The sequence below is a fragment of the Medicago truncatula genome, chromosome 1, assembly GCF_003473485.1.
Source record: "Medicago truncatula cultivar Jemalong A17 chromosome 1, MtrunA17r5.0-ANR, whole genome shotgun sequence".
Lineage (NCBI taxonomy): Eukaryota > Viridiplantae > Streptophyta > Magnoliopsida > Fabales > Fabaceae > Medicago > Medicago truncatula.
Window position 1 is genome coordinate 10,998,373 of NC_053042.1, and position 26,515 is coordinate 11,024,887.

At 33.4% G+C, this 26,515-nt stretch overlaps 3 protein-coding genes and 2 pseudogenes across 3 annotated transcripts; 2 read left to right on the forward strand and 3 right to left on the reverse strand.

Annotated features, from left to right (window-relative positions):
• Positions 1-1,503: 1,503 nt before the first annotated feature.
• LOC11411593 ((+)-neomenthol dehydrogenase) lies at positions 1,504-3,852 on the forward strand. The gene is made up of 4 exons (XM_003589571.4): positions 1,504-1,672; positions 1,918-2,176; positions 2,309-2,503; positions 3,190-3,852. The coding sequence occupies exons 1-4, from the start codon at positions 1,572-1,574 to the stop codon at positions 3,583-3,585; spliced, it is 951 nt and encodes a 316-aa protein (XP_003589619.1). The 5' UTR covers positions 1,504-1,571; the 3' UTR covers positions 3,586-3,852.
• An 802-nt stretch (positions 3,853-4,654) lies between these two features.
• On the reverse strand, positions 4,655-8,162 carry LOC11414612 (rust resistance kinase Lr10). Its single transcript, XM_024778022.2, has 2 exons — positions 8,105-8,162; positions 4,655-7,805 (listed from the first exon to the last, which is right to left on the reverse strand). Exon 2 carries the CDS (start codon positions 7,705-7,707, stop codon positions 6,661-6,663), a length of 1,047 nt encoding a protein of 348 aa, XP_024633790.2. The 5' UTR covers positions 7,708-7,805; positions 8,105-8,162; the 3' UTR covers positions 4,655-6,660.
• Positions 8,163-8,444: 282 nt separating this feature from the next.
• LOC120577944 (uncharacterized) lies at positions 8,445-9,993 on the reverse strand (annotated as a pseudogene).
• On the forward strand, positions 9,814-11,230 carry LOC11419269 (rust resistance kinase Lr10-like; annotated as a pseudogene).
• A 6,512-nt stretch (positions 11,231-17,742) lies between these two features.
• On the reverse strand, positions 17,743-26,057 carry LOC11429258 (LEAF RUST 10 DISEASE-RESISTANCE LOCUS RECEPTOR-LIKE PROTEIN KINASE-like 2.2). The gene is made up of 3 exons (XM_003589578.4): positions 25,201-26,057; positions 22,082-22,138; positions 17,743-18,957 (listed from the first exon to the last, which is right to left on the reverse strand). The coding sequence occupies exons 1-3, from the start codon at positions 26,003-26,005 to the stop codon at positions 17,822-17,824; spliced, it is 1,998 nt and encodes a 665-aa protein (XP_003589626.1). The 5' UTR covers positions 26,006-26,057; the 3' UTR covers positions 17,743-17,821.
• Between the last annotated feature and the right edge of the window lie 458 nt (positions 26,058-26,515).

The window sequence follows — 26,515 nt, forward strand, 5'->3', positions numbered from 1 at the left end:
ATGCATAATCTAAAAACTGCTACATACTAGTATTTAATATAAAAAACACAAGTTCAAAGTTAAAGTTACTACTTTAAACTTCTTAACATGTGCAATTTTACACATGATAGAAAAACCTTTTAATTCCTCAACTATGTTGAGATATAATTCAAATTTACAGGTTAAGAATGATCGGTTATAAGCGGAGCTATGTCAAGTTAGATTAACATTACATCTATCACTATGTCATTGAGACGAAACCTGCCCATTCTTGATAACAAGAGTTGGGATTGATGGAGCAAGCAAATAAAAGTTTTCTTTGGCTTTCGAGATGTCTAAGAAATAATTCAATGTTTTGATAATATGCTAGAAAGGTAAACAAACAATCATAGCTAAAGTGCTTAGGGGTGTATTCAATTGAGATTTCAAAGGATTTTAAAAGATTTTTTTATTTTAAAAAAGTCTTTAGGTATTCAATCAAGACTTTTAAGGAATCTAAAACATTCTTGTGGTATTCAATTAGGATTTTCAGGATTTTTTAATGAGTCTAATAAAATCCAGTGGTATTCAATTGAGATTTTGCCCAACTTAAAAATTGTCTATTGGTATTCAAAATTGGTAGGATTTTAATGGATTGTTATGAGTAATGGATTTTGTGAAACATTTTAATGTAAAATGTACCTACTAACAATCTCACACCTAACCTTGACACTTTTTTGTCTCTCACACATAGCTTTGAGATTTCTTGAGACTTTTTACTCCTTCTCCCACTTCATTTTTTGTTTCTCTCGGTATCATTATTTCATGTTTGTTTTCTTTTTCCAGGTTTTTTTTTTTTTTATTCCCATCATTTTTATTTTCTTCATGAATTGGTTGTTGTTGATTACATTATTTCATGTTTTCTTTTTCGTGCTCTTACATGTTTATTTTATTATTATCAATAAGTTTTTTTTTTCAAGGATTAAGTTTGATTTTATTAAGTAATTATTATTATAATATATTATTATTAGTAGTCAATTCCATAAAAATTGTATCGATTTTATTTTTTATCATGCAAACCTTTGATTTTTTTTTTTTTGTCTAGCAAACCTTTGATTTTTTATTTAGTCAACTCTTGTAATTTTGAATTATTGCTAAAATTTGATAGTCATTTCAAATCTTATGAATTCTCATAAAATACTTTCAAATCTTTAAAAGTCTATGAGCTAAAATCCCTCAAAATCTTAAAAGTCTTTTAAAATCCTTTGAAAGTTAATACATTCCTCCACAATCTTTTAAAATCTTCAAGACTTTTTTTTCTCAAAATAGTCTTTTAAAATCTCAATCCAATACACCCCCTAAGATTGATAGGGACCAAAATTGTAATTATTGTAAAAATTGAGGATAAAAAAGTTTGATTCTAAAAATTGATTATTTTCTTGAATTTGATAAAATAGAGAAAACAAATAAATTTTTTATTTTAATTATAACTATTCATAAAATCAAATATTTATCTATAAGAAAATAAACAAATCAAATTCATGGAAATTTCTTGAAGAAAGTTTTGCACTTATAGCGGCAATAGTGATTCTGGGTTGCTTCACTGCATATAAATGGGTAAGGCGGAGAAGAAGGAGAAGGCAAAAGAACGAAGAGAAAAGAGACTTGAAGAGATTAACCTTCTAAGGTCTATTCCTTATTCCGATCACCAAAGGTATCAATCTATTTTGCATTTCACTTTTAAGTGTTTATGGAAATAAGCTAAAAACAACTTATCAATACATAATATATCATAAATTGCTTATGTAAGCTCTTACAAACAGTTTCATAAGTGCTTATGCGAGTTCATAAGATTATAATGCCCCAGTTTAGTGAAATTATACTATTTCCAAAATCAATTGTTTATGGAATTTCAAACCACTCTTGTCCGGAGCTTTTTCTAATTTTGAGTATATGTAGGTGGTGGTCTAAAGAAACTATTGCTGTGGTTACCGGTGGAAACAGAGGAATTGGGTTTGAGATTTGCAGGCAACTTGCTGCTCATGGATTGACTGTTATACTAACATCAAGAGATGCTAGTGCTGGTGCTGAATCAATTAAGATTTTGCAAGAAGGTGGTTTGGATGTGGTTTATCATCGACTTGACATCGTCCATGAGTCATCCATCAACCATTTTGTTGAGTGGTTGCAGCAAAATTATGGTGGTTTAGATATTCTGGTAAACTTCTGAATATAGTTAACACGGAATTAAACAGAGGAGATAATTAATTGAATTTTACTATGAAGTATGTTGATTATGGGTAAACACATTTCTTTATTTTATGCTTCTAACTATTATCTTTAATGGCAGGTGAACAATGCTGGTGTTAATTTCAATCTCGGGTCTGATAACTCTGTTGAAAATGCTCGCAAGGTTATTGAAACAAATTATTATGGCATCAAAAAGTTGACTGAAGCTCTTATTCCAATGATGAAACCATCTGTTGTTGGTGCTCGAATTGTAAACGTAAGCTCGCGTCTAGGTCGATTAAATGGAAGACGAAATGTAAGTATAAACCATTTATGCAAAAATTGTAATCTCAACATTCGTTCATATTTTTGCTCAGACTTCTTCTAGCATCCTCAAAGTAAAAAATTGCATCTCACTATCATCTTTTTGGGTCTAAACCGAACAATTTTTCACACATAAATGTTCTTTTGAAATATAAAAATTTGCAATTTTTTTTTTAGTAGGCTGATAGTTAAAGTAGCGGTCACTCTAATGGTATATCACCTAAAGGTGTTTTAGCATTACTTTGTCCTCTATGAAATAGGGGTCTAGCTGATATTTATCGGTGCAGCTACTTCCTCTTCTAGAGGGGCAAATTAACTCCTGACCCCGCCCATATCCTATTACCGTATCACCTAAAATTACTTTCTGACATAAGTTAGTTGATGTTGTGAAGCAGATGGTTACATGGTTACATAAACTATAGTTTGAATTACATATGTTGTGGTGAAATTCCAACGTTAATAATTTTTTTTTACTTAAATAAATATAGATAAAATGAAAAATCCTTTCAAATGCTTTAATTCCTTCTAGCATACTCTAGAGATGTATTTCTTAAACAGTTCATTAGAACATCTACTTTGTGATAAATGTTTTCATTAGCAGCTTTGATTGAGTCTCGTTTTGTGGTATATAACTTCTGCAAAATGTAGAGCTAATATAATGGGTTGCTTGATTGACAGAGAATCATGAATGTAGCCTTGAGGGAGCAACTGAGTGATGTCGAGTTTCTTTCAGAGGAACTGATTGACAGAACTCTATCTACATTTTTACAACAAGTAGAAGATGGAAGCTGGACAGCAGGTGGGTGGCCTCAAATATATACGGATTACTCGGTGTCCAAACTTGCTGTTAATGCTTATACAAGGCTTATGGCGAGGAAGCTTTCTGAGCGACCAGAAGGCCAGAAGATTTTTGTTAACTGCTATTGCCCGGGTTGGGTGAAGACGGCTTTAACAGGTTTTGCAGGGAACAATACTGTTGAGGAAGGAGCTGATACTGGAGTATGGCTTGCCCTTCTGCATGACCAAACAGTTATGGGAAGTTTTTTTGCTGAGAGACGGGAAATTAACTTTTAGCCATGTTGTCAAAATGCGGCCATGAACAATGCCATGGTTATGGCATAGCAGATTTTGTGTGTTATGGGCTAGCGGAGTTTTTTCTGGTTGTCATAGGCTACAAAACCATACCTATAGGGAAGGTTTTGTCCGACCACCACTGATAATAAGGTTAGGAAATAAATATGTAAATCTGTCTACTGCTGTTAGTTTGCTGCTAGGTTCAATTTTCTGTGTACCATATAATTATCAGTGATAATCTAATTCTTTTGGGTTTTTCATGCTTTAGAAGTAATGGCAATTCTACCACTGTTGAGTAAAAAAAGAGCAATTTTTTTTTTGTATAAAAAATATGACAGGCACTTTTTAAGGAATTTAAAAAAGGTCAGAACTAAATAAGTGCTGTGTTAGTTCAAGAGTACGAAAGATAGAAGTAAGTTAAAAATACATATCCTGATAGCCACGGTCAAAGTCTTAACTTTTTTAGGGTAAATTGTGTTTTTATTTTTTCCATAGGTTCTTTATGAGATAATCATATTCAATACATGTCATACGCAAAACGTGGCTATCTCTCAGCTATTCAAACCTTGTTTGTCACGGTGTGGGAGTCTGCTTCTTTCGCTATTGGTGGATATATTGTGGTTTTGATCCCTGTAATATGGACACATTTTGGTTTTATTAGTCTTACAATTTTTATGTTTTTTTTCTAGATTATGTCCCTGTAACTCAAGATTCCCATGGTTTTAACCTGATTTCGTTTTTTTATTGAAGTTATATATTGTGGCAACTAGGAAGTCACATGACATGCTGACATGGTATGCCACATGAAATTTTAATGTCACATGGGACTGTGTTTCCATGTCAGCATCCAATGGGTGTCTGTTATGTAGTAGGGACAAAACAAACAGAAACATATGTAGAGATCAAAAGCTAAAAATTATAAATTACAGGGTGAAAATGAAAAATTTAGTTTTCAACTTCAACAACTACAGTGTATCATTACTACAAATAATAATTTTTTTCCTGCCTTCTCTCTTTTTTCTTCGATATTCTATAGAAAATGTTGTCCGTAAGTTGTTTTTTCTGTATCTCATAAAACTCACAACTTACTTGGTACATTGAATTTACGGATTTGAAATAGTTATCATTCTGACTACAAGGGATGACAATGGATGTCTCAACTTGATTACTTTAATACTCATACATGGTGAGACCAATACAAATTTAAAATTAATTGCATAAGTTGGGAAATACTTTGAACGAGTTGGTTGGCAGTGAATATGCTTCAATTTTTGTGCGACTCATCCGAGAACCAATACGAGATCAGGGTTTCATGAAATCATTTATTGATGTATCAGAGGAAAACCACGAACTTCTAGTATTATCATCTCAAAAATCCTCAGCTGGTAGATCTTGTGGATAAAGGTAAGGCTTCTTAGGCATTTGCAAATCCCCATCTTCTTATGCAAGCATCTCAATCACTTTATCCATTGAAGGACGATCACTAGGTTTTGTCTGAGTACACCATAATGCCACAATCATCGTTTTCTTTGCCAATTTCATTTCTTCATCTGTGTCATTCTCAATTTTTCAGCCAATGCATTCAAGTTCTTCCTTCTACTTGCCATCTCCATCAACAACATTCCAAAACTATAGACATCAGCTTTGTGAGATATTGTGCCGACATTTCTGTAGAATAATTCAGGGGCCATGTATCCAATGGTTCCTCTTGCTGCTGTTAATGAAACAATGCTCATATGTTTAGTAATAAAATTAAATCTAAAAAAAAGTATGTGTGCGACAGTGCTTTCACCGTAGACCGTGCTTGAAAATAAATAAAAGTGCTATCACCGACAATGGTGCCTTTAAAATCAATCTTCCCTTTGCTATTATACACCTTCATTGCACATGCTTCCATCTTCATGGTATAACCTTTTTCAAGCAACTGTCCAAGACTTATGAGATTGCTTCTCATAGTTGGGACATAAAGCATATCCAAGATGAATGATTCTGTACCATCATTCCTTCGAATCTTAACCTTTCTAATCCCTTTTGCGTTAACCATAATGTTGTATGCAAATCTTATCTTTCTCTTAACTGACTCATTTAGATTAATATAAAACCAATTTTTCTTGCCACTCATGTGATTTGAGAAACCTGTATCCAAATACCATCGGTCATAATCTTCACCTTTGATAGTAGCCATTAATAAAACTCCACCAGCATCAGATTCATCTTCATTGTAGGAAAACTGTTCTTCATCTGCTCTATCTCTTGCAACCTTCTTAGACTTGAAGTCAGCTGCAAAATGACCCCGCTTCTCACAGTTATATCATTGAATGTATTTCTTCTCAACTTTCTTTTTCTACCCTTTGTAATTATTGGACCTGCCTTCTACACTTTCTTCTTTTGAGCTATGTTCTTGACCCTTGATTGAACCTTCACCATGATTCTTGGAGCTTTGGTTCTTCCTTGAATTTACCTTATCTTTACTTTTGTTAATCAAGGCTTGCTTGCAGATCTTCAACTTTCATTTCATCAAGATTTTTGGATTCCTCCAAGGCTACTACAATATGATGAAACCTTGATGTCAATATTTTCAACACCTTTTCAATCTTCATCAAGTCAATTATAGTCTCACCATTCCTTCTTGTTTGGTTTGTCAAGTTGACCTTTGACGCAGTTATATTCAACTAACAATGTAACTAACTTTGAATTATATCAACTGATATAAAAAGCGCTGTCTTATGGCTTAACAACGATATAATACACATCCCTTTAGAAGCGTTGTTTAATACCTATCTTGGCATAATCGGGTGAAGGTCCAATCTAGCTTCAAGATCAATGGAGAATCGGTAGATTAAGACAAAATTCTATTTATTGCTACATAATAAGTTGCACAACAGTGGGCATTTGGTAATTTTATGTAGCAGATACCCATAGATTATATACCATAATATCTGTTACCATCCAGAGAGAATATTCACACACACACACACACGCGCGCGCGCGTGTGTAAATAAAAGTTGCATACTTATATTAATGCTTGGGGTACGAACAATATGATATGTAATTCAGCCAAGAACCAAAAAGAGATTAGGTTGGTCCCTTGGGATCACTAATTGATGTACCATAGGAAGTCCATGAGTTGCTATTATTATCATCTCCAACGTCTGCTGTTGGTGGATCTTGTGGACAAAAGTAAGGCTTATTAGGAATTTGTAAGTCCCCATCTTCTTTTTCAAGCATCTCCAAAACTTTATCCATTGAAGGACGATCCTCGGGTTTTGTTTGTATACACCACAAAGCCACGGTCATCATTTTCTTTGCCAATTTCATTTCCTGATCTGTGTCATTTTCAATAGTTACTTCCCTTCCATCATGTAATCGATCATAAATCCAAAAAGGGAAATAAATTTGGCTAGATTGTTCGGCCAATGCATTCAAGTTCTTCCTTCTACTTGCCATCTCCATTAACAACATCCCAAAGCTATAGACATCAGCTTTGTAAGATATCATTCCAACATTTCTGTAGAAAAGTTCAGGGGCATATCCAATGGTTCCTCTTGCTGCAGTTAATGACACAATGCTTTTATCTGTAGGAGAAAGTCTGGCAAGTCCAAAATCAGAAACTTTTGGATTGAAACTTTCATCAAGAAGAATGTTATGAGGCTTTATATCAAAGTGTAGAATTTTCACATTGCATCCGTTATGCAAGTACGCAATGCCTCGAGCCACTTCAACAGAAATGGCATACAACTTTTCACAACTCAAGGAAAAACAATCCTTGGTATGAGAAAATATGTATTTTTCAAGTGACCCATTTGGCATGAATTCATATATTAGAGCACGCTTTGACCCATCCACACAAAATCCAATAAGTTGTACCACATTAACGTGGTGAATCCTACCGATGGTAGCAACTTCATTGATAAAATCTTGACCATTGGATTTGGCTTTGTCCAATAATTTCACCGCTGCAAGACGACCACTTCGAAGTTGTCCTTTGTAGACAGAGCCATAGCCTCCATTCCCTAATTTTGTCTTGAATTGCTCAGTTATTTTTTTGATGTCTTTGTATGAGTATCTTATAGGCATGATGTCATTGTTACTGTGCAGAAAATCTTCGATGCCCTCGTACATCGATAAGTGTCTCTGTCGCCATTTGTAAATTAATAATAAAAGGACACATGGCACGCCAAGAACAAATTTAGCACCGACTAGAAAACCAAGCGCCTGACCTATAAAGGAAATGAAGATATTACAATTGAAAACAAATAATAGATATGGCTTCTAACGTTTTTTTTCTTTCTTTCTTCTAAGAACTTGTTAGTTAAATGAAAATACCATATCTTGTTTAGTGAATCTTCAATAATGTTTTGAAAGGTACTGACCACTGAATCTTCAATATTAAATTGAGGTAGCCAAAATAGTTTTCTCTCTCTCTGTCTTTGTTTTGTTTTAAGACTTTGATTTAATTCTCATACAAACGCTCAATAGGGACGACTCTCACATGATTTGAGGGAATGCATAAGCTTACCAATAATAATGTAATAATGGAAAGATACGACTCCAGATAGTAATGTACGAAAATTTATGTTTCCTGCAAGAACATATACCAAACATGAAGGAAAAAGTTAAGGGACTCAGACGAAAAATAAAGGATCTAAAATACATAATCATGATCTTTTAAATAGAAAATGCATAATCATAATTTAAATATAATAAATTACAATTTATCCAAAAAATAAAGGTTAAATTGCACTTTTGACCTACGAACTTTGGTAAATTGGCAACTTTGACCCTCAAATTTTTAAAATAGGACTCTTGTCCCCAACTTTAGCATTTTTTTTTTTTTTTACAAAAGTGATGTCCCCATTGATTTTGGTCAATCAACGCCAGTGCTGGGGGACAAAATCATTGGTTTGTGTAAGTTGGGGGATTAAAAGCCAAATAATAATGTACATGTGTGGTATTTGAGTCATTAAATTTGATATTCACATATGTACTGACCTGGTTAAAATTAAGGGGACGTCAGTTTTGCAAAAAGAGCTAAAATTAAGGGCCAAAACTGTTATTTTGAAAGTTTGGGGTTAAAGTCGGGGTCAATAATGCAATTTAGCAAAAAAAAATTATAAAGAAAATTCAAATCCATGATTGCTTGATTTCCAAGCTCATGTCTATCCAAATAATAATTCACAGTGAAGCTGGTTATATTGATCGAGCTGTGCATACCAACCATGATTGTAAATACTATTGAGCCAAGAAAATTCAAATCCATAATACATCATACGACGGAAGTCCTTGCAAGAAATGTTACTGTTGTTGTCATCTTCAAAATTTAAAGATGTGAGATACATAAACTCTACACGACAACAGTCTTTCAACACCAATTCCGAAAGAGATTTTCTGTAGCGACCAACATAGAAACGATTCCCGTGTCAGTGTAGTTGGCGAGGTGATGGAAGAACTGAAATTATAGAGTCCTAAAGAATAATAAGGAGGGCTGAAATTAACAAGATTGAAATCCAATAGCCGTATGGTGAAATTGTTGTAATTAATTGATTGTACATAATATTTTCCAAATGATCCATAGTTCAAAATTAATTGGCTGTCCTCACATGATAAGATGTACCTTTTGTCACCACAGTGTTTGGGACTGTCATTCAACCGGAAAGGGTGGCTGATGCTATGGACACCGCACCTTCGAGAATCACCACAAGAGTTAAGGAGGCCATTTTTGGTTTTCCGATAGCAAGTAGAAATCTATAGTGACAATTTATTAAATGCATGAGATCCGTATAATAAAAATAAAAATATATTACATTTTACATCACTGCAGTAATGTGGAAGCTACCTTTTGGCAAGGTCGAAGACTTTTATAGTCTTCGGATGAATTTTATTAAATGTTGATATGAGTAGACATATTAATAATTATTAGTTAGAGAAGTTACTAGGGGACCACATATATATTATAATATATATTTTTTGAATGATGTATATATCATTAAAATCACTTGGGTTAATCTCGTGGTATTGACTTGAGAACTCAGAGTTAAATTATTTCAGTTTTGACGTAAGTTCTTATGTCGTATGGATTGCGGACCTACCTAAAGACATGGTGTAGTAGCTATAGCCACATCAACTCACCCTAGAATTAAAAAAAAAAATATTGAAGACTTTACATTCATTGTACAAAGACTTCATATTGTTGGGGAAGCTGGCTAGAAGACTTGTGTGGCTAAAGAACAAACAATTCTATATCATGAGGGAAATTACTAGGAAGCTGTTATAGTGAAAGTGAGTTTGAAAAATTCCTATAAACAGAGTTAAGACATAGTACTATTGCTCAAGAATCGATACCATGAACACTTATTATGGTTTATTGTTGTTTATGGTTTATTTTGTTGTTAGAACAACTACAGCCATGGTCAATAATTCTGCAGATTTAACATGTGGAAATCAAGTTATTAAATTCCCTTTCCATATCAAAAACCACAATCCAAATCCATCTTCGTATGGCTATCCAGGTTTTGAGTTATTTTGTTCATCGAATAACGAAACAATGATTGAACTCCCTCACTCGATGAAACTCAATGTTAAGAACATTGACTACAGACACCAAACTATGTAGTTTCACGGTAAAGAGACTCGATTCTGAGAAGTTAGGGAGAACAACTTCTATAAAAATCGATTCTGGAAAAGCAAATGTACGACGGCGGTACAGTGTTGGTGGTGAACCAAACACTTTGAAATTGCTTTTGACAGGTGGAACGTGCTTTGTATTGCTTTCACCGGATAACCAAACGTATGCTTCATCAAGGTTGTGATCAACGCATCCTTCATTTTGATATCAAACCACAAAATGTGTTACTTGACCATAACTTTTCCAAAAATATCTGACTTTGGTCTAGCTAAATTATGTTCAAGGGACCAAAGCGTAGTTTCAATGACCGCAGCTAGAGGAACATTGGGGTACATTGCTCCAGAAGTTTTTTCAAGGAACTTTGGAAATGTGTCTTACAAATCAGATGTTTATAGTTATGGAATGATGTTGCTTGAAACAATAGGAGGGAAGAAGATAACAGAGGACTTAGAGGAAAACAGTAGCATGTTTACTATCCGGAGTGGATTGATAATCTTATAGATGATCAAGACGAAATGAGAATTCATGTTGATGATGAAGGGGATGAAAAAATTGCAAGGAAAATGGCAATTGTGGGACTCTGGTGCATTTAGTGGCATGCTATGGATCGACCATCAATGCAAATGGTGGTTCAAATGTTGGAGGGAGATGTCGACAAAACTCCAATACCTCCCAATCCTTTTGCTTCTCAATCTAGACAGCCTAGGAGAAATGGTGGAGCTACAATTACTAGACAACTAACTCAAGAGTTAGATGTAATTCAAGAGTTAGAATGACTTACAATTGTAAAATATGTGCCAGAATCAACTTTTATCTGATTTCTAAACAGCTTTTAAACCAGAATCAACCTATTTTCTATCACTCAGACATAAATCCCTACCTATTTGTTTAACCAGACCTTATATATAAAATATTTGATCAACAATGTATATGTTAACTGTTAACATATTGTTTGTTTGGATTTCCTGCAGTCGCTGGTATCATCACCAATGGCGGTTTCACCGCCCGGCGACCCCGGGCTCCGGCCCAAATTTTTTGCAATTTCTTATGTAAATTCCTCTGAATTTCTTATATAAACCCCTATAAATCAGACAATTTCTTTAGATTTTTTGATTATTTGCTTGCAATTTCTTATGTAGACACCTATAAATGTGTTGCAATTTTTTTTGCCCAGACTTTGTAATAATCCTGCTCCGCCACTGATCATCACTATAACAATTGAATACCAGTGCAAAAAAATAACAAATGTACTCAGATATATACATAAAACTAACAGTCTATGGAATGTTCGTTCTTCTCTTCATATCTTGTAAACACATCTGCTGCTCCATTCAATATTAAATATATTAAACAAAGCTCGGTAAGAATCCTGCAATTGCACAATTTTTACTCTGTTCATTATAGCATCATATTAAAATAAAGGTGCCACTTCCTTGAAATCTCTCACATGCATGAAATAATCATAAATCCAACAAAATCATGTGAACCTCCGAATTTTAGGTTATGTTCCCTCTCATCAGATGGAAAATGCAGCAAGGAAACAGAAACACCGAATTAATGGATCAATTCTATTTGCATGGAACATGTAATATGGGCATGGAAAGGTATATATGGAATCACATAGACTTCATGCTCAGCAATTGGCGCTTGAGACTATTTCATCTACAAAGCAATCAAATAGAATTCTTTATACCTTAACAGGGACAAGTTCCTACTCAGATGCTAAATTCTCCTTAGTATATGCAAGTCAGGAAACATTTCCCTCAGAGATGCCATTGTTAATTTTTACACAATTTTATTTTTCCAGATGCCAAATAGATGGAGTTGTTCCTTGTAAAATCTATTCCCCCAAGAAATTGTGGAATATATTAATCGAGCTTTGAGATTAAAAACGAAAATAGTAAATAATTACTACAATATTTGCATTATAAACAAAACTGCCAAAAAATTGAGAATCGCTTTTCTCCATTATATCTCAAAAATGCTGTTAAAAAACACTGAGCCCTTAGATAATGCTCTTTAAAAAAAAAATGTTATCTAAGGTACTAACATTTTGAAGTTTTTTTTAACATTGTGCTTGAAAATAAATAAAAGCGCTATCACCTTGACAATGGTGCCTTCAAAATCAATCTTCCGCACATGCTTCCATCTTCATGGTATAACCTTTTTCAAGCAACTGTCCAAGACTTATGAGATTGCTTCTCATAGTTGGGACAAAAAGCATATCTGAGATGAATGATTCTATACCATCATTCCTTCGAATCTTAACCTTTCTGATCCCTTTTGCGTTAACCATAATTGATAGAGAATTATGGAGAATAATATAGAACATTATGGAACTTTTAAGATGTCGAAGAACTTTCAAGAATATTACAAAATAATGTCATAGTGATTAGGATCATCTTAGCATCTCTAGAACTTTCTAGGCACATGAACTAGATATTAGAATCTCTAGATAGTTCTTGTAATTAAGTAGTAGCATTAAATGTTTCTAGATATTTCTAGTTTGTAATGTAGAGCCTTCCTAGAGTAGTATAAATAAGGCTCACCACTAAGTGTTTAGGCACATTCAAAGAATCAAGCATTGAATCATTCAAGTAATATAACTTTTCGTTTGAGAATATTAGAGTGTTTCTCTATTTTCTCTACCTTTCCTTTTGTCCCTGAGCCAGATTTGGCATCAGAGCTGGTTACGATACCTCGGAGTTGAGTTTGTGCGAAAAATCAACGGAAAGTGAGTTTTCAAGTGAGCAAGGAGTTGCCTTTGTAAAACTTCACTTTGCGGCCATTTCGTTCGCAAAACTAACCCTGTCATTTTGTTTGGGAAGTGAAGAAAACCCTTGGTTAATAAGTCTTCACCACCAACAAAACCACCACTCACAACCACAATCTTTACCATATAGTTTGTTGAATCGTCATCGTCCAAATGCCACCTCGAAGACAAAATGAAAGAAGTTTGCAAGAGATGGAAAAAATGAGGCGACAAATTCAACAACTACAAGAGATTGTCAATGCCCAACAAGCCCTTTTGGAAGCACAACAAAAGAGATTCAAAGATCATGTCTCCGGTAGTGACTCTTCATCATCTAGAAGCAGTCGCTCACAACGACGTGAGCTTCAAATGAATGATATTAAAGTAGACATTCCAGATTTTGAAGGGAATCTACAACCAGATGATTTTCTAGATTGGCTACAAATTGTGGAACGTTTATTTAAATATAAGGAGGTTCCGGAGGAGCAACAGGTAAAGATTGTTGCTGCCAAGCTGAAGAAACTCGCTTCAATTTGGTGGGAAAATGTTAAAAGGAGAGGCAAGCGTGAAGGAAAAAGCAAGATCAAGACGTGGGAGAAAATGCGTCAAAAACTAACCCGTAAGTATTTACCTCCCCATTATTATCAATACAATTTTACTCAACCACAATTATCCAAAAAATCTTCATACCGACAATTTTCCCCCACAAAAAATCAAATTGACTCTCATAAACCACTAATCCATCAACCTATTTTCACATTTAAACCCCGTCATAAAACAATCACAGAGATAAATACCAATATACCTAAATGTGTCATGTGTCAAGGGTACGGACACATAGCCATAGATTGTGTGAATTATAAAGCAGTCACCATCGTTAATAGGGAGATAAACAATATTTTTGAAGAAGAAAGAGAAGACATCCATGAATCATTTGAAGCAGAGACGATGGGAGAACCAATATATGATGAAGAATATGTTGGTACTGACATTTGTGAAGTGTTTAAAGAAGAAGGAAACAACGATCCAATGAATGATGTTGAACATGATCCTGATGATATTCATGAAGTGTTTGAAAAAGAGGAGAACGAACCACTGTATGACGGAGAATGTGTTCCTTTTGATTCTGGTAAATCACTTGTAGCTAGAAGAAGCTTACAAACAACAACAGATAAAGAAGAATCATGTCTAAAACATAATGTCTTCCACACTTCTAACACCTCACAAGGTAAGGTTTGTGATATCATTGTCAACGGTGGAAGTTGTGAAAATGTTGTATCCAATTATATGGTAGAAAAATTAAATCTACCAACAAAGGAGCGCCTACACCCTTACAAGCTTCAATGGCTCAACAAGGATAATGAGGTAAAAGTATCTCAACACTCTATTATCTCATTTTCCATTGGCAATAATTATAAAGAAAATTTATGGTGTGATGTTATTTCTATGGATACTTGGAGGCCATGTCAATATGATCGTTGTGCATTATACGATGATTATGTCAATACATGCACTTTCGTGAAAGATGTGATCAAGTTGGCACCTCTACCACTCAATGATGGAAAAGCGGAATTTAAGCTACTTGGACTTTCACTCGCAAAGGAACCATTTAAAGATAAGACAAAGTTATGTCTACTTCGTCCAGTTCCTAAGCCACCTTGGGAAAATGTTGGAACTGATTTTGTCCTTCGAATACTTTGACTTCCGTAGCAAAAGTATTCTGAAATCTTGACTCGAGGATGAACAAGGAAATCTTGACTCGAGGACGAGTCTCTTCCAACCTGTGGAGAATGATAGAGAATTATGGAGAATAATATAGAACATTATGGAACTTTTAAGATGTCGAAGAACTTTCAAGAATATTACAAAATAATGTCATAGTGATTAGGATCATCTTAGCATCTCTAGAACTTTCTAGGCACATGAACTAGATATTAGAATCTCTAGATAGTTCTTGTAATTAAGTAGTAGCATTAAATGTTTCTAGATATTTCTAGTTTGTAATGTAGACCCTTCCTAGAGTAGTATAAATAAGGCTCACCACTAAGTGTTTAGGCACATTCAAAGAATCAAGCATTGAATCATTCAAGTAATATAACTTTTCTTTGAGAATATTAGAGTGTTTCTCTATTTTATCTACCTTTCCTTTTGTCCCTGAGCCAATAATGTTGTATGAAAATCCTATCTTTCTCTTAGATGACTCTTTTAGATTAATATAAAACCAATTTTTCTTGCCACTCATGTGATTTGAGCAACCTGTATCCAAATACCATTGTTCATCATCCTCACCTTTGATAGCAGCCATCAGTAAAAGCTAAGAATAAGATTCATCTTAGTTGTGGGAAAACTCCACTGCATCTGCTCAGGGCCGTTTCTGTCAAACTGGAGGTCTGGCTCTCTTATTAAAACGAGGCCCATAAAAAAATATTTTTTTTTAAAAGAGTGAAAAAAAACTATAATATTTTATTTTATATTTTTAGAGAATAGAGAATATTGAAGACCTCAAATCAATTAAAACTAGGCCAAAAAAGACCCTATCATATTGAAAAAAATACAATTAAAAAAATATATAAAGATTTGACCTCTCTAGGAGTTGAACCATAGACCCAAAGCACAATACTACCATACTTAACCATTAGGCCACGCCTTCCAAACCGTTAATGTTACAATGTTATGTGTATATATCAATATTTTCAATACATCATATTAAAAAAAAAAAATTGAGGCCCATCCTTGGAGGAGGCCCAGCTCGTTTGAGCTGTTCGCACCCCCTCAGGGCCGGCCCTGCATCTGCTATATCTCTTGCAACCTTCTTATACTAGCATTCAGATACAAAATGACCCAGCCTCTGGCAGTTATATCATAGAATATATTTCTTCTCGACTTTCTTCTTCTGCCATTTGTAATAATCATCGGATCCACCTTCACCACTTTCTTCTTTTGAGCTGTGTTCTTCACCCTTGATTGAACCTCACCTTGATTCTTGGAGCATTGATTCTTCAAGTTATTCTTTCCTTTCTTGAATTCACCTTATCTTTACTTCTTTTGTTAATCTCAATTCACGAGCTTCAAGACTCGCTTGCAGATCTTCAACTTTCATTTCATCAAGATTCTTGAATTCCTCCAAGGCTACTAAAATATGATCAAACCTTGATGTCAGTGTTCTTAACACCTTTTCAATCTTCATCAAGTCAGTTACGGTCTCACCATTCCTTCTCATCAGGTTTGTCAAGTTGATCAATCGATTAAAGTACGGACTCACTGATTCTTTATCAGTCATTGCAAGAAGTTCATAGCCTCCTCAATGCTTGTAATCTCGCATTCTTCAATTTGTTATCTCTAGCAGGCTTCCTTTGCATTTTCATAATGCATTATTTTCTCAAAGATGTTACCATTCACGCACTGTTCCAAGAACAAGGCTATCCCATCTTTCTTCTTCAAGTATTTATGTGTAGTGATTTGTGCCTCATTAACAATTCTTGCAAGCACTGACACCTTCCTTGACAACATCAAGAACATTTTGATATCGAAAGATCACCTTCATCTATATGACTCATTGATCTTAATTATTATCTTCAAAGATTGGTAAATACGCAAGGAAACTACTATTATTTGAAGTTTCCATCTCTCACGTATTGTACAGTTTTTGCTATGGAACAGTTGTTGAACCGACCTGACTCTAGATGTCAAATTGATAAAACACTTAACAGATTTTTAACAAAATTAGTGTCTGAAAGTGATTTTGATAAAGGAAGAAAGTACTGAGAATTTTGGAGATAAAGAGGTAATGAGGTTGATTAGCAATCAAAATTTTATTTATTTATTTATTTTGACCAAACCAATCAAAATTTTATTGAATGATGACATTAGAGTATTATGTGACTAGAGAGACTATTATACAACATGAGAACTAACAAACAAATAAAACTAACTCTTAATTTGTGACTCAAGTTACCTAATAAACTATTAGTTATTTAACTAACAACCTAACTAACTTTGAATTATATCAACAAATGTAAAAAAGTGCTGCATTATACTTTAACAGCGATACAATACCATCGCTGTAAAAGTGTTGTCTAATAACTTTTTTGGCGTAATCCGGCGAAGGTCCAATCTAGCTTCAAGATCAATGGAGAATCGGTTGATCAAGACAAAATTTTATTTATTAATTTTCTATATCTAGTTATACTATATATTATTGAACAGATGAGTTTTCACAAAATTTAATAAGCATTCTTGATAGATAATAAGATTCACAACAATGGGCATTTAGTAATTTTATATGGCAGATACCCATAGATTGGGTACCATAATATCTGTTACCATCCATTGATAATCAACCAGAATAAATACTCATTTATTTTATCTACACGAACATTCACACGTATATTACATATTTGGCTTAAATATGGAAATGGTCCATGCAAATATTTGGGTTTTGGTTTTAATCCCTATAAAGATATTTTTTTGGTTTTAGTCCCTGCAAATATAGAATATTTGGTTTTGGTCATTGATATTTTGTTTTAATCCTTGTAAAATCATTTCATATTGAGATTGGTCCCTATAATATTCATTTTAGTCCTCATTTTGAGGGACTAAAATCAAATATTCTACATATTACAAGGACCAATTCCAATATGAATCAATTTTACAAGGACTGAAACAAAATACCAAGGACCAAAACCAAATTTGTTATATTTGCAGGGACTAAAACCAAAAAAATATTTTTACACGGACTAAAACCAAAATGTCAGACAGACATATGCAGGGTCTATTTTCATATTTAAACCTACATATTTATATTAATGCTTGGTACCAATAATATCTAAAATGTAATTCAACCAAGAACCAGAAAGAGATCAGGTTGGTCCCTTGGGATAACTAACTGATGTACCATAAGAAGTCCATGAATTGCTACAATTATCATCTCCAACATCTGCTGTTGGTGGATCTTGTGGACAAAAATAAGGCTTATTAGGAATTTGCAAGTCTCCATCTTCTTCTTCAAGCATCTCCAAAACTTTTTCCATTGAAGGACGATCCTCTGGTTTTGTTTGTATACACCACAAAGCTACAATCATCATTTTCTTTGCCAATTTCATTTCCTGATCTGTGTCATTTTCAATAGTTACTTCCCTTCCATCATGTAATCGATCATAAATCCAAAAAGGGAAATAAATTTCACTAGATTGATCAGCCAATGCATTCAAATTCTTCCTTCTGCTTGCCATCTCCATTAACAACATCCCAAAGCTATATACATCAGCTTTGTGAGATATTGTGCCGACATTTCTATAGAATAATTCAGGGGCCATATATCCGATGGTTCCTCTTGCTGCAGTTAATGACACAATGCTTTTATCTGTAGGAGAAAGCCTGGCTAGTCCAAAATCAGAAACTTTTGGATTGAAATTTTCATCAAGAAGGATGTTATGAGGCTTTATATCAAAGTGTAGAATTTTCATATTGCATCCATTGTGCAAGTACTCAATGCCACGAGCCACTCCAAGAGAAATTGAATACAATTGTTCGCAACTTAAGGAATAATTCTCTTTTGTATGAGAAAATATGTATTTTTCGAGTGATCCATTTGGCATGAATTCATATATAAGAACACGTTTTGAACCCTCCACACAAAAACCAATAAGGTGTGCCACATTAACATGGTGAATCCTACCGATGGTGACAACTTCATTGATAAAATCTTGACCGTTGGACTTGGCTTTGTCCAATAATTTAACTGCTACAAGACGACCACTTTGAAGTTGTCCTTTGAAAACAGATCCATAACCTCCATTGCCTAATTTTGTTTTGAACTGGTGTGTTATCTTTTTTATGTCTTTGTAAGAGTACCTTATAGGCATGATGTTATTGTCACTTCGTAGAAAGTCTTCGACGCCGTCATACATAGAGAAATGTTTCCGTCTCCATTTGTAGATTAATAATGCAATGATACATGGCGCTCCAAGAACAAATTTAAAACCGACGAGCAAAGCTATAACGAAACGGAAATGAGATCAAGAAAATGAAATTATTATAAGCTTCATTATTTTATACTATGATACTTTTTTTTTTTTTTTGTGGAAATAATTATACTATGATAGATAAAATGAAAATGAAATTATAATAAACTTCATTATTTAAAAGTGTTTATAGAACTAAACGAAGTGAAAACTGAAAAATGTGATGCCCTAAATTTCCATCAATATACTCCAGTTGTCTCCCTTTTTTGGTGAGAAGGGGCTTAAAGAGGTTTCACCATCTCCTTTCTCAATTTGCTTTGATGAAAAACACTCATTTTTTCATAAAAATCTTTGTATTTTACTGCTATTTTTCCTTGGGTTGCTAATCACTTTGAGCATTTGCTTTCGTTTTACCAGAAATATTTTATTAAAATGTTGTTTTCTTTTTGTCACAAGACATGTTTAAACTCAAGAATTTACTTAACAAGATGAGGATCTGCAACACAATCAATGCCACTTTTTATATCATATATACATCTCTGGGTAAATTTTTCCTCTGGGCAACCAAAAATTGTCTTTTTCTGTTACAAGGCTAGAAATTAGACACAACCAATTTCATCACACCAATCTTTTATTTTGATCTGCAAGCTTTGCCTCAATTTTTGTCTTTACATTATCATCAATATGATTATTATCCATGTCAAGTTTCTTTGAGTGTTATTTAGAACAGGATATTACAAATGTACATATACCCAATAAACATTAGTCTTAACATTATGAAGTGCTAAGAAGAACTTCAGATTGATCAGAAGAACTTTAGAATTAGATCATAAGCATCTCATGGTCACTGCAAAAATTGAAGAACATGATTGACCGAGGAATATGAGATTCGAAGTTGATCCATGTCAATCTTATGAACAAAATTCTTCAATAAAAGAAGACTTTAGAATAGACATAAGAAGCACATCAGAAGCACTTCATGGTTAGGCTAAGAAGTTCAGAATTTGATATCATCAACTGATTCTCGTCTCAAAAGTTAAGATTAAAGATTTTGAAGAATGGAATGAAGATCAACTACACTTAAGGTTGCAGATCAGGTAGATCAGAATTGCAAGGCAAGAAATACATGACATTGAAGCTCTATATATGGCTGCATCATTCCAATGAGAAAAAACATTGTCTCCATGACATATCTCTGACCAAAATCTTTTATGTCAAGAATCTCTACATCTGAAAAAGATCAGATTGCTTGAAAAAGATTCAATCATCTTCTCACTTGAGATTCACTTCTCAAACAATAGAGAACAATAAAAAATACACCTAAGCCTCCATTATATCTTTGGAACATCTTTTATAGTGTATTTGAAAATTTGAAATTCTATGTGTGTGATCAGATTGAACTTCGAGAAAGAAAAGTTCAGACTCACTTAATGTGATCGGTTGAACTTAGAGATAGATAGATAGAGAGACAGAGGTCATTGTGAGATCTAATTGATTCCTTTGAAAGATCAAGTTCACAAGAACAATTATGTTATCAGTTGTAAAACTTCACTAATCCTCTTTAGGTTTTGGTTTGTTTTGATAAAGAGTAATAAGTTTGCTAAGAGTTTGTTTTGGTTTGTTTCACTAGTTTGTTACATCACTTGATGTGTATATGGATTCATATACCTTGTAAATACCAATTCCAATTCATTCAATAAATTTCACCAGTCTTTTACTCATATCTCTCTTTCTCTCTCAAAACTATAGAAACCCTAGAATCTCAATTCCATCTTCTTCAATTGAACACAATTTTAAGTGTTGGTTTCATTCAATTTTCATACATTGCTCCATCGGCAATGTGTAATGCCAGCGAAAATGTGTAATGCTTGATTTGGAAATTTGCAATAGTTAAATGATGCAATTTGATTTAATTGTCCAGTAGTTGCATCTGTTTGGCTAAAATATGCGGACTCGTGAAAAGTCGTGTTTGATGGGATTCAACCCCATAACACTAGTGCATGCGAATGGACACTTCCTTTCACCATTGTGTTAACCAGTGCATCTTGTCGTTTCAAAAAATCTTTCAAAGAGTTGTATCTCTTCACTAAAGGACATAAGTTTCTCTATAAATAGACACTTTGGAGGCAGAAAAAGATACACAAAATCACATTCTTGTAAGTCAAAGTTCTGCCGAAAATAATACAAAATCATTTCTTCTTTTCTCTAGTGCACGGGAGTAAACCAGAGAATTTGATTTTGTAAAATATCATTGATCTATAGTGTGAATGTGCAAGTCACGTCAAGGATTCCAAGTTATCATGAAGGTGATTCACGAGTACACCTATTTGCATACACTCACAGATCTAGTGTGGGAGGAATGGGGTCATTTGACCCCACTTGCCTCCACATGTGTATTATATTTTTAACCTAAAATTAGATATAGATTTAGTTTGACCCTTCTTTATATAGTATTATTATCTTCACATAGTCTATTTATTACACTACAAAAAATTATAAAACTAGGAAGGATCCTAATGAGTGTTCTAAGAGCACAAGTTAATAAATCAAAAGAAGTAGTTTTTTTTATAAAAAAGTTGTTATAATTATTATATTGATACAAATAACGCTTATTTTTAAGATAAAAATTTCTTTTATGAAATCTTTAACCAATTATCTCAGAGCATGACGTTTTATAATATTAACTATTCTTATATTTGTTGAAAAAGCTTGTGCCTGACGCTATGTTGGTGGTGAAAAAATAATTAATTAAGGTTATATTTTTTATACTCCGCTAGAAATTGACAAATATTTTTAAAAAAATCAACATTTTAGAGCAATTATAAATATAACTTGTATAATTTTCGCACACTTACGCGTTTATAAAGTTTTATATAAATTTTCATGATATAACTTGACCCCACTTATTAAAATTTCTGGATCCGGTCGCTCTTTGCATTTGGGTTGACATAAACGGGTGGGGACGCATGTTCATTTTTATCTTCCTTTTGTTCAAGTTTTGCTGCACCTCGATAAAAGTTCTAACAATATTCCCATGAATAAGTTTAGAATCTCCCAAACAAACGCAGCCTAAGAATAATATTTCTAAAATTTGTTTTAAGTCTCACACTTTGTTTAACATATTCTCCATGGACTTGAGGGAATGCAAGAGCTTACCTATGAGAATTGAGATATAAACGAGATTCCAAGCAACCTTTTGAAGCGCCGAGTATTCTGCAACAACATACTTAAACATGGTTAAGAAACAAACTACCAAATTGCGTGGTATGGACAGTGATATATGGTATGAACCGGGTAAGACGATCGTTATCGGTGACAATGCTACATTTTCAAGGTTTGATTCTAACCAAGTGTGTGTGTATATCAGGGTAATAACACCATCTTGTGAAAAACAGGGAAATAATGATTATATAATAAGTTCGATGAGTGCTCCTATTATTATTATATGTAATAAAAAAAGTCTGAGGAATATCACAGAAAAAAAAAAAAGGTCTAATGAATACTCCATTTATCTTTCTTGCGGGTAAAAAGTTGAATTGTTTTGAAAATTTAGAAGCCAAAGTCCAAACACCATTCATTTGCTTTATATGGGTATCTATACTTGTGCTAATTCTTCAGAACTTGCAGAGGACAATTCCTTATTGAAGGTTACTATCATAACTCTTAATATCAGAGAGCAACCTGATTGCTGCACTAAAGGAAAGAGGTGCAGACTCTGAGCTGGACATTACATTTGGGAATACTCTGAATGCTAAGTGTCTGAGTAACATGTATTTCACGAACTCTGATGAGTTAGTTGATTCAGGAAGTCCCTTCTGCATCAGAGAGACTAATCCAGTCTATCTGGATAGATTCCATGTAATATCTCAACTGGATAACAAAGATGTTATCAGAGTTATATTCAGATGGCAAAGGAGGAAGGAGTTACAATCACTGAAGCAGATATACCTCTAGCTCCTGAGAATTGTGCATTATGATTGGTTGGTGGGTAAATTACCCACCATTTTTCAAAGATAATCTAGAAAAAACCTATATATATATATATATATATATATATATATATATATATATATATATATATATATATATATATATATATATATATATATATAGAGGGTGTATCAAATGAGAGCACTATTAAAATGAGAGATGAGAGGGATACATAACAACCCTTGGATTAATCTTTATTGTGCTCCTTAATTTTAAAAACTGCAGCGTATAAATCTTTTTTCATTCCCTTTTGTGTGCTTCTTTTCTCGCCGTTTCTTCTCGCTGTTGCTGTTACGGTTTCTTTTTCAGATCTCGGGCAAAACAATTTTGTTGCATCAAATCTAATTTTTAATTAATCGAATTGCAGTTTTGAAATCACACCAAAATGAAGTTGGAAAAATATGATTTTTTTTTCATTCTGTTCATCTTCTAGCTCCAATCTACTTTCGATTTCAAGAAGATAAGAAGAAAAAAACAATCTTTCTTTCTGCTGCTATTTGTTTAATGTTTCTGTTACCAATTAAGAGAATGTAAAATTTTCTTTCTCAATTAAAAAAATCAAAATCCAAATTTCAAATTAAAAATCAAGAGTGAATTGCAAAACTAGAAAGAGACATGACAACGAACAAAATGGATTGAAAATAAAAATCGAATTTAAAAAAGAAAAAGAAAAAGGATTTCAATGGAACATGAAGAAGAGTATTGGAATAGGAAACAATGGAGATGGAAGGGGAAGTTAGAAAATCACATACAAAGAAGAAACGCTAACCATGAACCTGGAAAAGGAAAGATAATCAGGTAGTCACACCCCACATTAAGTGTAATATCATCTCCACCGTTCAGTTTGATCCTACGGTCCTAATTCAATGCTCTCATCTCTCATTATAAAATGTCCTCTCACTTGATACACCCTCTATATATATATATAGGTTTTTTCTAGATTATCTTTGAAAAATGGTGGGTAATTTACCCACCAACCAATCATAATGCACAATTTATTGGTGGGGTCAAGATAGTTTATGGATACCACCTAAAAAGGTGAATGTTTATTGGTTGGGGTAAATTACCGACCATTTTTCCATGGATACCTTAGTTGTCACCATATATATATATATATATGTATGTGAGGTTTTCTCTAATAGACCCATTTTATTTTATGAAGGTCTATTTTAGACACACCTTTTCACCTGGAGACACACACACTATATATATATATATATACACGGGGGCTGCTAACTTAAATTCACCAAAAAACATTAAGGTACAAGTTAGCAAGCTACACCCACCTAAAATTATTAAGGTGCAAGTTAGCAACCTACGCTCACTTAATTATTTACACTCATTTTTATAAATTTTATAAAAATTACACATACTTTCATCATTTTAAATATTGTTTCCTTGAAAGTTTGTCCCTATTACATGTTTTGTACATTAAACATGTCACTATTTTTTTTTTTTTTTTTAAGGATCCTGCTTCTTCTTTTTTAACGTCATATATAGTAGTGTATTATGTACATGTCTATTAAAAAAGCTTCAGGTGATAATTTTTTTGTTTTTGCTGCAAAACCTTAAACCTTCAATCTAATAATTTTGCACAAGTTTATTAAAGAACAAAAAGTTTCAGTAGCTTATTTGATTAAAAAAAAGGTTAGTGACTTTGAGGATGTACAGGCCACAAATCAAAAGCGTAAACATAGGAAACTGTTACGTGTTTGTTTTCTTGTTTTAAAAAAAAATTAATTGAAAATGACAAAATTATCCTTCAATTTAAAATTGGTTTGAATAATGACAAATGGATATTTTAGTAAAAACAAAGTGGGTGTAGTTAGCTAACTTACACCCTAATATTATGTATATACATACACGCACGCACATCTTTGACAAATACAAGTCAAAGACATGTACATAGCTCCACAGCTAGAGCTAAATATTTTCACTTTTGCATTGGCCCTTGCACATCTTAGCCCTCTTTAAGATAAGTTCAAGGAAAACTCAAGTATGTCGTCATAGTTGTGGATTACTACAGAAAGAAAAAGAAAAAAAAAAAAAACAAGACTTTCGTGGTGGTCTGAACCATCACAAATGTTTGTCACTAGCTTAAATTGTGGAGATTTTGGACGATCACAAATCCGCCGCAAACAGATGATTTGTTAAGGACTAAATTAAATTTAAACAAATTATAGTATTTATAACTTATAAGAACCACAATTAGATTTAGCCAAACTTAAATGAAAATAAATAATAAACTTTGAGAAAGGTGGAGTCGTTTGGAACAGATATATTACCTCCAAAGTTCAAATGGAGGTCTTCTACACAGACATAGGTGTTATTGTCATCGAGGTCTGCATACCATCCATCTTTACAAAAACTGTTGAGCCAAGAAAGTTCAAATCCATAAAAGATCTCACGACGGATGTCTGTGCATGAAATGTTGTTGTTTTTGTTGTGGTTGTTGTTATTTTGAATATCCAAAGATGTGAGATACATAAGCACGATACCACAACCGTCTGCCAGCCCCGAATCCGAAAAAGTTTCGTTTTCTCCAATATAATTGACGTAGAACGAATTCCCTGGTTGCTCATATGTACTAATGTTCATACAGGCCGGAGAAGCAAAGTAAATACCAGAAGAATATTGGACATGATTCGGACATCTCATATATAACACAGGCTTTGCCAATAATATATTGTACACATACATTTCGTACGGCAAGCTTATGGAATATGTGTAAGTGAAATTATAGAGGCCTAGTGAATGGGGAGGGAGGGTAAAATTAGAGTAACCAAAATTGACATCCAATAGTCGTATAGTGTAGTTGTTGTAATTAATTGATTGTACATAAAATTTACCATGGTTTTTTCCAAATTCATAGTACAAAATCAACTGGTTGTTGTCCTCACATGATAAGATGTATCTTTTGTCACCACACTTTTTAGGACTGTCTTTCAAGCGGAAAGGAGACCTGATGTTATGAACACCGCACCATCGAGAACATGACTCTTGGTGTTCATCACCATACACACTGTACCTGAATGTTACTATCAGCATCGCAAGGGTTACCGCTGCTGCAGCAGAGTTTAAGGATGGCATTTTTGGTTTTCTGATTGCAAAACTCACATTTTTACATCAAATTATTTAGCAAGCTCGAAGACTTTTAACACTAAAATAAAAAGTCTTCGGATATATCTAATAGATTTTGACAGAAGTATTAGATTAATTATGAGTTTGGACTTATTGACAGGCACTAAATAATTGAATATTATCAAATAATATGACCAGTTCAGTTTTGACGTAAGCTCTTATCTCATAGTAGAATGGTATCGAGAAAAACTCAACACTCAGTTTAAAAAGATATCAGTATTGAAAAGAAGCTCAGAGATCTAGATTAATCAAATGAATATAACTAAAAAATAAGTTTAATAAAATGAATGCGTCCGTAGCGGTTTTGTATAACGAAAATTTTATGGTGAAATCATGAGAATGATTTTTTTGGTGAAGTTAACACTATAACATAAAAAATGTAATGAGTAAGACCCCACTGTTTGTACAATGACATCAAAAGTTCAATCCTCATAGTATCATCAACTCATCAGATTAACA